The sequence below is a fragment of the Parasteatoda tepidariorum genome, chromosome 9, assembly GCF_982258835.1.
Source record: "Parasteatoda tepidariorum strain Cologne lab strain chromosome 9, Ptep-v5.0, whole genome shotgun sequence".
Classification (NCBI taxonomy): Eukaryota; Metazoa; Arthropoda; class Arachnida; order Araneae; family Theridiidae; genus Parasteatoda; species Parasteatoda tepidariorum.
The window spans coordinates 27,838,593-27,856,497 of record NC_141763.1 but is presented as its reverse complement, the minus strand read 5'-3'; the positions used below and the strand labels follow the sequence as shown (position 1 = coordinate 27,856,497).

Here is a 17,905-nt window from a genome sequence, read left to right as displayed (position 1 = left end):
TTAGCAGCAAAATAACTTGAGGTTATAACAACTAACAACTTAATCTCATTGATAACACAGATCATTTGATTGAAAAACACAGATCATTTTAAGTACAAAATACATAGAATGAAATCAAAAATTTATGTGTGTGTTAGTATACTGGTGCGAGTATTCGATATACCATAAAAATACGAAATTCAACAGAATTCAACTAATAGTCTATCTGAATTTTATATGTCAATTTAAAATTTATAGTATATGGTAGAGGTGGACAAAATTATTTTAAAAAAAATTTAATACACTTAACTACCTTAGCAGCAAAATAACTTGAGGTTATAACAACTAACAACTTAATCTCATTGATAACACAGATCATTTGATTGAAAAACACAGATCATTTTAAGTACAAAATACATAGAATGAAATCAAAAATTTATGTGTGTGTTAGTATACTGGTGCGAGTATTCGATATACCATAAAAATACGAAATTCAACATGAAGCTAAATGAATATAACTTAAAACAAATTACGAAGCTTAATTTTTCTCATTGTTTTATCTGAAGCTATTGTTTGAAATTTAACTATAGACGATAAGTTATTGTAAATATTTTCAATATAACATCAGCGATGTTTGCTAGCTAATAGTTCTAATTAAAAGAGCTTTTTATTGAGCATTCTGTAATACTCAGGGGTGATTGTGAGCCCAAGTCGAAATTCCGGAAAATTTCTTTAGTTAAAAAAAAAACAGAAAAAAAACCCAGTTTAAATTGAAAAATTAGAAAAAAATTTAAACAAATTTTTTTCTTCCTTTTTCTCAATATTTCTTAGTTTACTTAAAATATATTTAAAATTTTACACATACCTATACCTGGAGAAGTAATTAAAATTTACAAATATGTCTTTCTTTCTTGAGTTTAACAACTATTTACTGATAAAAAATTTATATTAATCATGAATATAAGCTTATAAAGTATCTCTCTGGCTCACCCTTACAAACAAATAAAATAAACTGTGTTTTTAAGTTCCACCTTTGAAAATTTGGTTTCCGGAAACTTCTGTGATCAATGATTTTTCGAAACGTCTGGACCTTCGATCTCCGGAAACTTCCGGATCACTGTTAACGAAAAATCCGGAAATCCGGATTTTTTCCGGAGCACAATCAGCCCTGGTATAATACTCAATAACTCAAGTGAACTATGTCATAAAATTAGTATTTCTAAATTTATTTATCCGAAACATACGTGTTTATTTTGCTTATAGTTATGATTTTAAACGGTGTAACTTTAAAATCTACGGTAATTGGAATAAATAAAAAATAATTATACCGGAAAACAAAATGAGGAAAAATGGCACTGATTCTCTGAGGAGAAACGTTATCATCATTAACGCCAATGATAATTAATTGTGGTAATAGTCACTAATCGAAGTTAAAAAATAAGCTATGCCCTAGTAATCAAAATCAATGGTAGAAATTCATTTAAGAAAATGTATTATTTACGTCAACGATACTGATTAAAATTGGTATTAGATACTTAAGGAAAGATTTTAAGAAGCGATGTTTGCTAGCTAATAATTCTAATTGAGCATTCTGTAATACTCAATAATTTTTTATTCGTTATGGCAGATTATCTGAATAAACAACATGATCGTGGTAGTACAAGTGAACTATGACATAAAATTAGTATTTCTAAATTTATTTATCCGAAACCTACGTGTTTATTTTGCTTATCGTTATGCTTCTAAACGGTGTTACTTTAAAGATAAATAATTTAAAATCTACGGTATTTGAAATAAATAAAAAAAATTATACTGGAAAACAAAATGAGGAAAAATGGTACTGATTCTCTGAGAAGAAACGTAATCATCATTAAGGCCAATGATGATTAATTATGGTAATGGCCACTAATCGAAGATAAAAAATAAGCTATGCCGTAGTAATAAAAATCAAGGAGAAACGGTAATAATTCATTTAAGAGAAAGTCTTATTTACGTCAAGGATAATGATTAAAACTGGTATTTGGTACTTAAGGAAATAAAAAATAAGCCAAGTACTAATTTGCAGAGTTGCCACAAGAGACTAATTAACTTCAAAATTTTATGAAAAAGATTAAAATGAGCAACTTTTTTTAGCATATGTTATCATTTTACCAATGTAGGTGTATACTAAGGTTTTTGTTTGAAGCATAAATAATTTTAAATGTAAGTCGCAGTAGTAGTCAGGGCTAAAGAGAATAGAAGGGCTGGTTCACTCCTTTGAAGTAGCTCTCGCCGCTCCAATCCTCCTATTTTCTCTAGTGACGTCACTTTGGCGCAAAGCTCGCACTTTTACTTCAAGAACGGAGCGTTCGGCCTTACTAGCTCTAACTAATATTGGAGCATTTCTTTTTGCGAGATATTCTAAGACATTTGTTATTTTCTATAATGACTTTCCTCAGTTTTTGCAGTGAATTTACAAGAATTTAAAACTATTATCGAAATGCCAGTTTGCGCGATTGCAACTTGAAAAAATTTTGATAGAAAAACAAAAGGAAAAAATATAATTTTCCGAGTGTTCCCTAAAGTAAATGAACAACTATGTAAAGAATGGATTCCGAAATGACACAGTTAATATAAAACAGCAATACGTTTATTCTGTCGTTAAGAACTTTTATAAAAATTCATTATCTAAATAGAAATCGCCTCGTTACTTCAAAAAGAAAGGCAGGTGAAAAAAATTAAAAATAAAAAGTAATATTTTTAAAAACCACGTTTTAGTAGTGGAGAATAATTAAGAAAAAAATTGAAAAACGAAAAACGTGGGGCGCATGAAATACATAACAGTAATGTTATATTAGTGTGTGTATGTGTGCTCTTGAGAATATGTGTATGCATATCAGTAATTGTGATCGTATCTGAATGTGGAATATGCTTTTGTATATGCATATGTATGTGGATGTATATGTGGCTGTGCATGTAAGAAAATGTGTATATGTATGTGTATATGTACTGTTATGTATTTCATGCGTCCCACGTTTTTCGTTTTTCAATTTTTTTCTTAATTATTATTCTCCACTACTAAAACGTGGTTTTTAAAAATATTACTTTTTATTTTGAATTTTTTTATTTTAAACTATGATTTTTTTAATTTTTATTTTATATTTTTAAAAAATTATTATTTTTTAATTATTATTCTTCACTACAAAAAACGTGGTTCTTAAAAATATATATTTTTATTTAGATCATTTTTCTTAGTCAAGAGTAGTCAAGACTGCTACAAGACCACTACTAAAGTAATAGAACTTTTATTTTAAATTAGGGACACAAAAATCTTTATAGAAAAACAATACCTTTACGACTTTCATTAGTTTTATGCTGATGACAACCAAAACAATCTGGAAATCAATGAGGAAAAACTGGATCCTACCACGTGATTTTTCAGCCAATAAAAATACTCCGACAACAAAAATCTTTTCACCTGACACGTAATAATTTGAAATAATGGAATCGACAACAAAAGACAATCTCGAAAATAATTTTTTTTTTAAATTTTAATTTTATTTTACTTTGCATGTCTTTTTTCTCTTCATTTTCATGCATTGTCATCCATTTCTGAACTGTGTGCTAAATTTGAAGTTTGTAGCTAGTCGGGAAGTTAGTTTAAAATCGATTACAAAATTCCACCCGGACAGACATACACGAAGGCAAGTTTATATAAACATGGTAAAAAATGGATAAAGTCAAAGAAAATTAAAATGTAAATAAAAAGTAGAAATAAAATATATAGTATATAGTTGGAATTCTCCTAATTTTATTACATATTTTCTAATGTAGTTATTCTAAATATTTATGATTTTTTTTCAAAAATTATATTCTCTTAAATTTATTTATCTATAAATTATATCATCTTAAATTTAAATATCTATAAACAATTGTAAAATTTCTAATGTCATTATGAACCTAAATTATTATTTTGTTTCAGAAATTAGCGTTTAAGGTTGTTGTTTCCAAATGATTAAGTATGAACAAATTGCTATTAACGGCATACTTTAAAATCCGTGATTCTAAATTTGACTCAACTTATTGTTATAAAAGAATATGTAGATATGTCGATATATGCTTTCATTTTTCTTAATAATTAAAGTTAAAACTGAACTTTTTAAAATAAAGTATTTATAGTGTCATTTTCGCCAACTAGTAAAACATTTTTATAAGTTTAAAATGGTATTTTTTTTAATATAATGGCCAAGAAAGTTTTTTTAACTATGTCTATGAACGGAAATAATGTGTTAATTACGTAAAGTTTGAAAGCTAATAACCAGAAAAAGTCGAACTTATTTTTACAAAGCGAAAGATGCAAAGTTATTATAATATCTATGCTTGCGATCTCAGAGATCTGTGGACACAGTGACGTCATAAGGAGGGAAATCGTAGCTTCAGCTCTAAGAGCCGAGTGAACTAGCCCTTCTATTTTCTTTAGCCCTGAGTAGTAGTAACGATTGAATAATTATAGGTTTTAAATAAATAAAAATGAATTGAGTTTCTACTACTTTTTACATTTTTAGTCCCTTATGGCATCCCTGTATTCGTCATATAAAACCGCGTAAGTCGTCATCGATTATTGACACCAATGATGCTTAATTTTTTAAAAAATGCCGCATATACTTTTATGCATGTATACTAGCTAAAAATAGCTTCATTAAGATTTTTTTAATTATCGGGATAACGCGGGTATTATATGACAGTGTCTTTGTATCGATAGTCAGGGGTCTGTTTAGAAGAAATTTGGGTCCGTTAACGCGGTCCCTTCACAAAATATCTTTTCATAAAAACGGACCCTTCACAAAATGATTTTTCTTTTAATCGGACCCTTCACAAATTTGTTTATCTTCATTATTATTTTGTTAATCGAATAAACCCTTTCCAGGGCAGAAAACAAGAAAGATGGATGTAAACGAATTAAGTTTTGTCTTTGGCAGACGATTCTTCCATTATTCGTTCGAAATTAATATTCTGCGTTCAGCAGTATAGGCTGAATTCCAAATCATCTCTAATTTAAAAGCAGCAATTGTTGTTTATTTTTTAAAATTTAATTTTTTTAATTATAATTTTAGAGTGTTAAGCATAATCTTGTATGTCTTTACAATTTAAAAACTCCTTGAAAAAAATTTCTTTTTGCAATAACGGACCCTATTTGCACACATTTGTAAAAGCGGACCCTGGTTGAAAGAATGTAATTTTTTCACAATTTCACGAAAAACGGACCTTTCACAAAATGTCTGGACAGAACCCTGATAGTGTAGTGCAAGTTTATCGATTTTCTGCGACTAATTGATGTATGACGTACGGGAAAGGTATTTCTTTCCAGGAGTTGAGAAAAATAGTGATAATGGAGTTAACTGTCCATGTGATTTAAATAAAATTACCAAAAAAATCACACAGTTCATCTTAGCTGAAGTTAAGAAATATTTTTTGAGAGAGTAAACGAGTCAAGTTATGTATGGGCAATAACTTAGAGAGAAGGTAGAAAGAATCCTAGAATAGCCCACCCCTTGGCAACTATTTGAAATCTCGCCAAGATGGCAATTATTACATGGATTAACGTAATACAATTTAAATCACTACAAATTTATTAAAATATTTTTAATAAAATAAAACAAAAAATAACTTAAAAATCCCCTCGATGTTGGGTTAACTGGGAGAGGTTTTCGTCTCCAAGTAACGCAAAAAATAGTTGATCCAGGAATTCCCTTGTCTTCTGTGTTTGGTTTTAAATAACAAGGCTACGAAGTTGCTTAGTAATTTTAAATTCAGAGTTGGATTGGCTGTTATTAAAATTGAATAAAATAATAAATAAAAAAAATTATGTTTTATTTAAATATTTTGTTAACAGGTTGCGTAGCCAGATTTTTTAACAAAAAATAAGCACCTTTTAAGCACTCAAAAATATTTTTAATCACTTTCAAAAAAATTATCACAATTAGGATCTGTGGAGAAATATAATTTTTTTTCAATCGTTTAAAGCTCTTAATTTATAAACATAAAATTCAAAAACTTCACATGATCATGATAAAATTTTTTGATGAATATTGCAGAGAAAATTGTGAAAAATCATGAATTTTTTAGTAATTAAGAAAAACAATCGACACGGCAAAAAAAAAAAAAAAAAAAACATAAATCAAAAATAAGTACTTTTTAAAAACGCTAGGCATCCTGTGTAATATAAGCGGTGCAACTATGAATCCTGTCAAATATTTTGGAAATTAAATAAAAAAAATTTTATACAAATATGCATAAATAAACAAACACTTACCTTATTGAACATAAAAAATTTTATTACCTCACTTTTAACACTTGTTCAATTTTGTATCCCTGTTTATGGATAATTACTTTTAAGTAACAATCTTATCAAATTACATTTTTGAAACAGAAATTATTCTATAATTAATTAAATAAGGAAATTTAAAATAAGAGTAAGAGTCTAACAACTTACAGACATTATTCTATAAATTTCTGGTATATGTTTTATTTTCATACTTGCAAATATATAATAATGAATTACATCTTTGAAACACAATATTATTGGACAACTTTTAACACAATACATAAATTTAATATAAGAATAGGACTTGAAATAGAAATTAATTCTATAACTTTCTCATGCATGTAAAATTTGGATAATTAATGAATAACATTTTTTAAACATAATATTACCGATATGACAAATGGATATTTTCGTGGAGGATATATTGTGATATTAAAATGCTAATATCATTCATATAAGTACAGAACCCGTTATCCGGAAAACCAAAAAACCGGAACGAAATTCAGTGAATTTTCCCACCATTTTTTAAAAAAAAATTTTTTTTTCCACATAAGATTTTAGGATTTTTCTTTCTTTTTTACCTTACCATCCATTCTTTTTTACCTTACCATCATTTTAGAAATAATCATTAGTGTATTACTTCATCGTTTTTTCTTCTTTTTAAGATTATTTGTAAATATTTTTCTTTTTTAGTTGAATTTAACAATAAAAAAAAACGGCTTTCAGTAGCCATTCAGAAAACCGGAAAAATCAGTTATCCGGAATAGCGATGGTCCCGATCGTTCCGGATAATCGGTTCCCTACTGTAACACAAACCTTAAAAAATATCAGTTCAATTAAGCAAGTTCAAGGGAAAAAAAGGCATTAAACATTTAACAAGTGTTTTTAAGAATGCAAAAATGAATAAATGATGGAATACTTATTGAATTGCTTTATACAGGGTGCATAAAAAAATATCATAATTAGGCAGAGTGGGAAAGTTTTTGACAATTTATGGTTTTATCTTGTTTTAACCGTCAGGTCAAAAAAAAAAAATTTTTTTTTTTCATTGTTTTTGACAATTGTCAAAAATCATGAAATTTTGAATCATGTAAAACGAATGTTGTTTTCATACGCTACGGACTGGCAATAAGCCGAAATAGATTGGGGTTGAATTAATTGTGAAAATTTTGAATGTGAGCTGAGTCTTTTTGCATAATTTGAAGCGAAAATCACCATAAAAGGAAAAATCTCATTTTGAAAAGGAAAAATTAAGCGCTTTTTAAAAACACCCAATGAAAAAAGCACCTTTAAGGGCTTTAAAAAAAAAGGAAAATAAGCACCTTTAAAAAACGCTACGCACCCTGTTTATAATTGCAAGAAACACAGAAGATAATTGCATTTGTTTTTTGCCCCTTTTGGACAAAATGTTTCAAGCAGTTCGCATAACTAAAATGAGAATCTTACGCGTCCACAACTATCACGTTGAGTTTCCTTGAGCTTGATGGTAAGAGGTCGATTCTTTTTGCCAGGTTTATTTTTTGACAGTGGGCAGTAGGCTTGGGTATGTGCTTTTGGACCAGTTTGGCCACATAGTTCGCAGATATGCTGTCGCAATATTGGGCACTGAACATCGCCAGTGCTGTCTTTCAAAACATGATTGGTGTAAAATTCTTTGCGTTCTCCATTGCGACGACAGAAATTGCAACTTTGCATCAATCCTGGCGGGGATACACTTTTTTTGAACTGACTGAAACTATTTGGTTGATGAATCATAGCCGGTCGATAACTGTTGTAGTGGACAACTGGATTGCAGTTATGAGCTTCTGGCTTTTGGATGCCTTCAGCGCCATTATGCATTGATTTTGAGGATGTAATTGCTCTCCAGTATGGTGGACCTGCAGCAGAAAATGGTTTTAAATGCATTATATAAATGGGCATTGCAATCACAGCCTATAAATATTAATTGCTTCAATTTCAGCAATAAACTTTCAAAACATGTTACGTTAAAAAAAAACATATATTTAATTTTTTGCTATCAATACATTGACTCTAAATTTTGTCCTGAAAATTAATTTATAAAAAATTTATTCTTAAAATGAAAAAAATTTCGAGTGCCCGCTGTTAATCTTACGGCCAAACAATTCATACGTGTTCTTTATTTTTAAAACGACTGCTAATTAAATTACTTCATTTTCAAAATATTTTTGTATAAAACACAGATTTTCATATTCTCCGAAATACTATGTGCTGGGTCTGTTAACGGATAAAAATTACTCCTAAAATGACCCTTTGTGTAATAATGGCTTCCGCTCTGGGCAAAAAATTTTAATTAATTAAATAAATGTAAAAAAAATGTTCTTTTCTTACATCTGGTACAATAAGCAAAAGATTAGAAAATAAAGAAATTAAATTAAAAAACTACATTTCTACGTGCACTTTCATATTCCTATTTTTTTCTAATCATTGATGAAAAACGTATTGTGCATCACTTCTGAAAAACGAAAGGGAAATTCCAAGTGCTGATATTAGTTTATAATAGAAGGAATGAGCCTCAGTGCTTCGCCTTCACCCTCTTTCCCCCCAAAAACAGAATTTTCTAATAATTATTTCACTTACAATGTTTTTAAATTTTGAAAAAGTGATTCCAAGAGGTCGTGGCGTCGACCCCCGCCGGCCGTAGATTCCCCGTGTAGTAAATGATGACTGGTGCACGTTAAATCAGTCGGGTCACTTAGTCCTCCGCGTTCCTATAACAAATTATACATCCGAAGGTACTGATCCAGGAGTTTCCTTATCTTCTGGATTGGGTTTAAAATTACAAGGCTACCGAGTTGAACATTAGTAGTCGTAAACACAAAAAATTGGGTCGGCTGTTCAATAATGTTTCTCTTAAAAAATGGTGACATAAATTCTGCTCATACTCTTCTATTTGGTGATATAAATTCTGTCTGCTATTTGGTTAACATTAATTCTGCTTTAACTCTGCTATTCGGTGTTCACTCTAAATTGCTTTAGTTAGTAAGGAAGTGGTCAAAGTTTGTAAGGAAGATCAATTGCTCGAGAAAATAATATATCTGATGGTAAATAATTTTAATAAGCGATCAGTGAGCTATTTGTATTGACTATCAGGTACAAAGCTGGAGATAAGACCGAGCAACTGGAGATGAGACTGATCGACATTAGTTAAAAGAAATATAGTGATAGGTAATTGAACTTCATTCGAATTTTTTGCAATTTCGAATCAAGTGATTTGTCATTATGTCATTTAAATCCCGTTAATCGAATCAGTGATCGAAATTACTAGATTCGAAATGAGATTCAAGTCACATGATTTGAATCACTCGATTAGAATCAATTATTCGAATCGCATAATTAGAATCATTGATCCAAAATGGCATAATTCGAATAACTGATCTGAATCACTTGATTCTAATCGGTGATTTGTATAACTTGATTCTAATTATTGATCTGAATCACTTAATTTCAATAGTGATCTTAATCGCATGATTCGAATCACTGATCTGATTCGTTTGATTCGAATGATTGTTCTGAATCCCTTTACTTGAATCAGTAATCAAAATCACTTGATTTGAGTCAATTGATTCGAATTTGGTCCTCTCACGGCGTTTTTTAGCGCAAACCTAATGTTTCAATGTAATTTGTTTTATGTACCATTTTTGATAAATGAAAAAATTATTAATTACTTTGTCACAAAACTATTACAGATATGCTAAGAGTAAGAAACGTAAATATTTTTGAATATAAAATGTGACATTAGAATAATCAAAGGCAAAAGTATAGAATAAGAACAATAAAAAGTTAAGTAGTATATGAAAGATCTAAGATGAAAAGTTCTTTTATTTTAAACAGCACTTTCAGAAAAAAGAAAAGCAAATCAATTGTAACAGGAAACAACAATAAAAGCTACACCGTCACCTAAATTAATGCAGAACCTACAGATCTGCTGATCAGTTCACTTCTCGGAAACTTAATATTCTTGAGAGTCATGATGCCGTTAAAAGAGGAAGATTGGTTGTTTACGATAATAAGAGTGACAATGATTTATAAACAAATAGATTGAAAAACCACACCTTCTTCTGAGAAGAAAGAGAATCCCCCCCCCCTTCTTTTTCTAATTGATCCATGGCAACTTTGGCTCTTGAGCAACACCCATATATTTATATGTTCATTTTATTTATCAGGGGTCTGTCCAAACATTTTGTGAAAAGTCCGTTTTTGTAAAATTGTGAAAAAATTACTCGTAATTTGTGAATATAAAATAAACGTTAAGTCACATTCTTTCAACCAGGGTCCTGTTATTGTGAAAGAATGTGACTTAACGCTTATTTTATATTCACAAAAAAGTGTAGTTTTTTCACAATTTTACAAAAACAGGACCTTTCACAAAATGTTTGGACAGATCCCTGTGGAGCAGGGTTTCTTAACCTGTGGTTCATGAACCCCTAAGAGGTCCATGAGTTATATTTTGGGGGTCTGCTGACTGCTCCTAATTTTTAAAACGTTTGGAAGCCTACCCATTGCATTGCTTGTAAAGCAAGCTATGGCAGCTATAATTCCGTTTGCGACAGTGTATCTTTGCGAAGCGGGATTTTCCACACTTGTGACAATAAAAACATAACATCGAAATCGATTGAATATTGAACATGATATTGCTTAGTCGAAAACCATCCCCCAATTCAATTTATTAATTAAGGAAAAGCAGCAGCAACCTTCACATTAAGAATTTTAATTTTAAAAATTTTATATATTATTAAAATAATATAATTAAATGTTTTCTAATTATTGATGTTTTTTGCAATTATTTTTTTCACAGGGGGGTGGTCCGTGACTTCTTAAAAAATTTTAAAAGTGGTCCATTATATCAAAAAGGTTAAGAAACACTGCTGTAGAGGTAGCAACATGTTGTAAATCTTGAAGTTTAAAAATTCAAATAAATAAATAAATAAATAAATTTTAACTACCACTAAGAATCGAAATTTTTTTTTTTTAAAAAAAAAGCAGATAAGCTCTATTTGTTGACTAAACATACTTATAAATGTCTCAAAGTGTTTCATTTAAAAAAAATTCTTCCTATACACTTAAGTTTTGTTTTACGTCGTCTACCACTTCCTAAAATCTTTTCCAACGACCGTACTAGTGCCATTTTCATTATCTAATGTAAGTGGGGAAAAATGCAATTTTGAGTAAAATAAATTTTAACTTAGCTATTATTAAAGTAACTTTGTGAAAATTCTATTATTGAAATTTATACAATAGTTCTGCTTTAGTTTTACAGAACTGTACGTCTAAATAAAATCAATTTAATTTATAATAATTAAAACAACTTAATTAAATGAAATAAAAAAACACTTACTAATTTGGCCACAGTTCATGCCAAGAGGAATAGTAGAGTTAGACTTATTGGTGGGACTGGTGTCGTTGATTGAAATACCTGAAGGATTTATTCGATTCTGAAAAGCAGAATTGTTGGCCCATGTATGGTGATTATCTGAGAAGTAAAATTTTTAAAATTAGAATACAATCAAAAAGTGTACAATTTAAAAGGAAAGAATGTTAAATAATTCTTGAAGAATTTGATTAAAACATGAGTATCTTAGTTAAATTATCTACAATAATAAAGTGAAGAGTTTGTGAGTCATCCTTGTAACCAGCTCCTTATTATCGTATTATTATAATTTATAATGTAATTTAAACCTTTAATAATCCATATGAATGCTGATGCTGCTGTCTATAAGAATATGATTGGCCGGGGTAGCCTGGTCGGTAGGGCGCTGGGCCCATGTCCAAGAGGTCGTGGGTTCAATCCTCGCCGGCCGAAGACTCCCCGTGTAGTAGATGGTGACTGGTGCATGTTAAAATCTGTCGAGTCTCGTGCAGGGGTGATTGTGAGCCCAAACCAAAATTCCGGAAAATTTCTTGAGTTAAAAAAAAGTTAACATTGAAAAAAATTTCTTATTAAAACTATTTTTCCTATTTCTCAATATTTCTTAGTTTACTTAAAATATATTTACAATTTTACACATAACTATGATAACCTGGAGAGGTAATTAAAATTTACAAATATGCCTTTTTTTCTTGAGTTTATGATTAAAACAACTATTTACTGATAAAAAATGAATATTAATCATTATTATAATCTTATAAAGTTCCACCTTTGAAAATTTGATTTCCGGAAACTTCTGTGATCAATGATTTTTTAAAATTTCTGGACCTTCAATCTCCGAAAACTTCCGGAAACTTTGCGAAAAATCCAGAAATCCGGATTTTTTCTGGAGCACAATCAGCCCTGCTCGTGATGCACGTTAAAATCTATCGAGTTGCAAAGTTCTCCATGTTCCCATAACCATAACAAATCAATACCTCTGGGGATAACTGATTCAGGAGTTTCCTTGTCTTCTGGATTGGTTCAAAATTACAAGGCTACGGAGTTGAACATCAGTAGTCGTAAACGCATGAAATTGGGGCGACGACGGTTATAAAATAAAATATTCAATAATAACAAATATATATGTTACTTATTTAAAGTAATGAAAACGCTGTGTTTACAAAAGAAGCAAAAATATTTTCATTGAATATGTAATACTTTTTATTCTAATGTTATGGGTGATAGTCTTGCATTTTGTTGGGGAAAATTGGATTATTTTCCTCATCGCATTTTACAAATCATTATCGCATTCGAAAAAAAATATTAAAATCATGAAATCTGTAGAAGTAAGTACCAAAAAACAGATCGACGATGAAATCATGCAAATCGGACTCATTAAAAAGGGGTTACTGGAATGCGTACTTCGTTTTAATATTTGATTGTTGTAATAAATAATATCGGATTTTAAAATTTATATGGAAATCAAAATCAATAATTGCCACAGAAAAAAAACGATGGAATCGTTGCCTTAAAAAGTAAATACTCGAAAGCTTTATTCTAATTTCAAATATCGTCTGAAATATATGGGGATAATTAGAAACTATGTGAAAATCAATAACTGCCGAAAATAAAATTGAAACACTACATGGATTTACGATACTATCGGCGTAAATTGAACGAGACAAAAAGTGATTATTTAAATGCGCAATTCAAATTTTACGTGTACATTTCTGCAGATAAGAAAACCACATAAATTTTTCCAAAAGAAAATCTTTTGCAAGATGTTCTGCGACTACGTCGCCATGTCGCCGCAATTCTGCCATAGGGACGAGATTCCTAATTTAGAATTTTTTTGCTGAAAGACGTAATATTTTAAAGAAGAAAGCTAACCCAGGGAATTTTATAAGCACGTGTTGCTTTGAAACTTATTGACTTTCGAAAATAGAAATTTTCTCATAAATTTAGCATTGACATTTGTTGATACGTGGACCATTCCCCCTTTTTTTTCCCTTTCCTTCAAGTATTGATGATTGCTAGCGTACAGTTATGTTGAATCAAATAACGATTTTCATTGATATTTGATTATTTTTTAATTTATTTTTTCCAGGATTAACATGGATAATATATGAGCCACCATATTCAAGAGTTATCTGAAACGCGTTTATTTTGTTTGTAGTCGTCGAATTTGAATTGTTTCTTGAAACACTAATCAATTTATAAACCAACGGTAACTGAAATAAAAAAAATGAGCTAATTTACTAATTATACAAAAATTTGTTTAGAAAAAGAATCGATTCTTTAAGGGAAATCTCTCTTTTAATCCCACAGTACGCAGCTTAGTATCCCTAATACCTCCACTGCGCAGTTTATATTTGCTACATCGGACAACTAAATTGATTCGTGCTCAGGCCTCCCTTCTAAGAAGTGTTGGTAGAGCACGTCTTTAATTTACAATTTAATAAATAAAAGGGTTTGGTTTATAACGATGAAATTCACTTTCCCCACAGCCGACGTTACTTTGTCGACACTATCCTTTCACAGACAGCTCATTTCGTCGACACAACTTTCGCTTCGTTCAATGCGCGATGTTTATCGAAGCCTGCAATTAAATGTATATCCCATTAATAACTCGATATTAATGGGATATAAATGTAATTACAGGTTTCGAAATTTATATCCCATTAATATTTTCTTAATTTTTATATAAGTACAGGTATTTCATTGAAATGCTTGTGAAAAAAGAAAATTTAATCGAATGTTTTTTCTAAAAACAATATAAAAGATTAGTGAAAAGAACATTCATTTACGAACTAAACTCGTTTATATGTATTTTATTTCATAACCGTCGTTGAGCAGCCAACACTATTTTTTGAGCTTACGACGAATACTAGTGTTCAACTACGTAGCCTTGTTATAGTGAAGCCAATTCACCTTTTGGATCAAGTATTGGGAAAAATTTGCCTTTAAGGAAGACTTTTGGATGAAACTAACCCACATTTGCATTACATGGGTAGGAAGAAAACGAAAATCCTCTAACGGCAAGGGTTCTCTAGTCCATGATCCGTCTACCACTGGGGATATTTTACTCCAGTACTGTGGTTGAGGCGAGTCCTGTGCGTGATCATTGGGCATCGCTCTGAGATTCGAACCCAGGTCACCTCATTCAGGGGCGAGTGCTCCATCACCTGGGCCACTTATTTATATATAAAAAATATTTAATGATATTTTTTTCATAAAAATTTAGATTCGGCGGCCGTATTCAGTATCCGTTCAAATAGTTATATTCTTAGATTTGCTTAGTTCAATAACGTGAAGCCACCGAAAAGGACAACAAATAATAGTAACATAAAAAATTTAAATTACTTTAGTTATATTAATTATAACACTTAGTGGAAGAACCAGGTAAGGGACATTTCAAGAACGAAAAAAGTTTCTTCCGAACTATTTTCTTACCAATTTATAAGAATGCGGAAACTTTGCTTTAGTATATTTACCTATGTTAAATTTGAAATAAAAATCATGCAAACATACTAAAAACTGATGTGATTAATTGTATTAAAATGTAAGTCAAGGAAATGACAGTTCTTTTTACATTAAACATACCCTTATTGTTGCAACCACTTTTTGTTCAATAATTCTCCAAAAAAATTCACATACCTGGTTCTTCCATCAAGCTCTTTTATTGTGTCGATATATGTTTTCAGTTATGAACCAGATTTCATATTATTTCTCAGTACTGATTAACTGACTACTTGTACTCCATTTCTCGTTTTAGAGAATCAAAACTAAAATGTTTAAAAGCTTATTAAATGTCCTAAGTTTTATTAATATCCGATTAAAATTTATTTTAAACGTTTATCATTGAATTCAGGTAATTTTAGTTTCAAACAATGCGCATCTTGGCAAAATGTTTTTTTTAAATATTATTTACTTTATTTAGTGTCACGCGCAGGTTCTACAATGGAGCTGCCTACAACACTCATTGGCTTATGTTATATTAAAAAAGTTATGATTTATAATTGATCAAAGAGTTACAATAAGAAATCTACAAATCCTGGGAGCCTAGCTGCTCCAATATCATAATAAAATATCTAAAACACTTAACCAGTACATTCTTCATTCCTGCCTTTCTCATCAACTCAGCTATCTACCATTTTAATCATTAAAATAACACTAAAATTAAATAATAATTGCCATTAAATAATGTTACTTCATGAGAGCAATAAGCTGCTACCTGAGTTCGAACGGTTGTTTCGATATTTTAATAAAATTTCTATATTATATATTGGTTTGCTTTCATTTTTAAATCTTGAAAGAACTGGAATTCGTTCCAATATGAATTTACTTTAATATCTTAGGTTTGATAGTGAATTATAACTTGCTAAAGATACTTTTGTTACCACTTTTTAAAATTTTACAAGACCTGGCAAACTGTGTGTTACGCTATTTTCCGTTCTACAAGATGGGTTCTAAACATTGGCACTGGTTCTTAGAAATTTAGTAAGTTAAACAAAATACACGCAAGATAACACATACGAATTTTTTAAGATCAACAAAAGTTCTTTCAGAAACTATAACATTTAATAACATCAATTACTTCCAGGTCGTTTCCTTTGAATTAATGGAAATTTTCGGTTTCGGTTACGAGAGATATTATACAAATGATGATCACATGATTCCAAAAGACCTTCAATCAAAGCATTTTTGAATTAATCATGGATTATGATAACGATATTAACTACACTAACTTAGAATTGTGTAAATTACAACCATAATAAATTACAACATAAATTAACAATCATCTTAAAACTTACTTTGGGCGCAATTCATTAAAATCGAATTTCGTTGACTTGGTCCAAAAGCTTCAGTTGTAGACCAAAGGTCATAATTGTAACTCATTTCTGGTTTTGCGTAATAAGGCTGAGGATAATTAATCCTGCTTAAGCCAGCATTTCCTTTCCATGTGTTGAAATCGCCACTGTTTTGTTGTTGCAAAAAATTCATCGTGGTAATTGAAACAATACAATTGAAAAAAGGAATATACACGGAGTGCTCAGTATTCCTAATTTTACTAATTTATTTTCAGTTTGAACAACAAGATTAAGGAATTAACCAACGCTGCCTCATTCGTCAAAACGAAATGCAAGAATGGAATAAATATTACTACGGAAATAAATTTCTCCAAGTTGCCACGCCTTTGAATGAAATTTATTATTCGATTTTTGTTTAGCTTTGATTTTTTTTATTCGAGAATAAACCAATGATGAGAGACACTAAACTACAATGGTCGTCAATCTCGGCGTCAGATTGTCTTTGTTTCGATAACTTAACGTCTGGATGTTGTTATCAATGAATATTAATTGCAAATCGAAACCGAAAAAAAGGATGCAAAATATTAAATATTATGAATTGGTGTTTGAATTTTGATCCTTGAAATCATATTGCATCTACTCAGCAAAAAAGGTACAACTCAAAAGAATGTTCTTTAATAATATCAACAAACAGCAACTAACATTAAAAACTTTTGACATCTTGTTGTATCTTGAAGACAATTTTCGATCCCTTATAACCGTAATTGTTTTTAAACCCATAAATTAGTACATTAATTATGTTATTTTCATATCTTTCTTACATTCACATGAGAAAGCAAGTTAAACTGCGTCAGTTTTTTGCATAATGGGGTAGGGTAAACGATGCGATTTCATCTATTATTTTAAGGATCGTCCATCTAAATCAAGGTTTTCCAACTTACATGAGGCCGGGGGCCACAATTAAAAACACAAATCAAGTGACGGGCCGCAACTTTATCAAAATTTTATGTAGGACTCTTTTATGTTTGAAGGAACATTAAATATTACTGTCAGATTTTTACCAAGTTGTAAAAAATAAAAGTATTGAATTACAAATTTAAATAAGAAGTAGATTTTTAAAAATGTTTAATTGCATGTTAAGAAATTCGGGCTACAATAACTTTAATGTGCACCCATGCATTAAGCAATTAATGTGCAACAGATATCTAATTGTTAAGATATAAAACTTTAAAAAGGTTGGTATTAAAACTTACATAGTAGCACACAAAATGTTCAATGACAAGATTGAGGTTTGCCTGCTGCAACCACCAGAGAATAGATATTTATATTTAAAATTTACAAATGCGTGTGTAAATATTTTCATCCAAAATGAGTGGTTTCAAAAAGTTAAATCGGAGAATTTCTTCGAGAAAATTTCTGATACACACATGCTAAATTATATTC

At 29.9% G+C, this 17,905-nt stretch overlaps 2 protein-coding genes across 3 annotated transcripts in view; both read right to left on the bottom strand.

Moving 5' to 3' along the window:
* Positions 1-6,468: 6,468 nt before the first annotated feature.
* nanos (RNA-binding protein nanos) lies at positions 6,469-16,830 on the bottom strand. Its single transcript, XM_016063983.5, has 3 exons — positions 16,466-16,830; positions 11,640-11,774; positions 6,469-8,160 (listed from the first exon to the last, which is right to left on the bottom strand). Exons 1-3 carry the CDS (start codon positions 16,653-16,655, stop codon positions 7,712-7,714), a joined length of 774 nt encoding a protein of 257 aa, XP_015919469.3. The 5' UTR covers positions 16,656-16,830; the 3' UTR covers positions 6,469-7,711.
* LOC107448691 (uncharacterized) overlaps positions 12,260-17,905 on the bottom strand; it is a 201,803-nt gene continuing 196,157 nt past the window's right edge. For both annotated transcript variants that reach the window (XR_015429085.1, XR_011637893.2), the window contains exon 7: positions 12,260-12,572. The gene's annotated coding sequence lies outside the window, so the exon portion shown is untranslated. The remainder of the gene's footprint in view (positions 12,573-17,905) is intronic.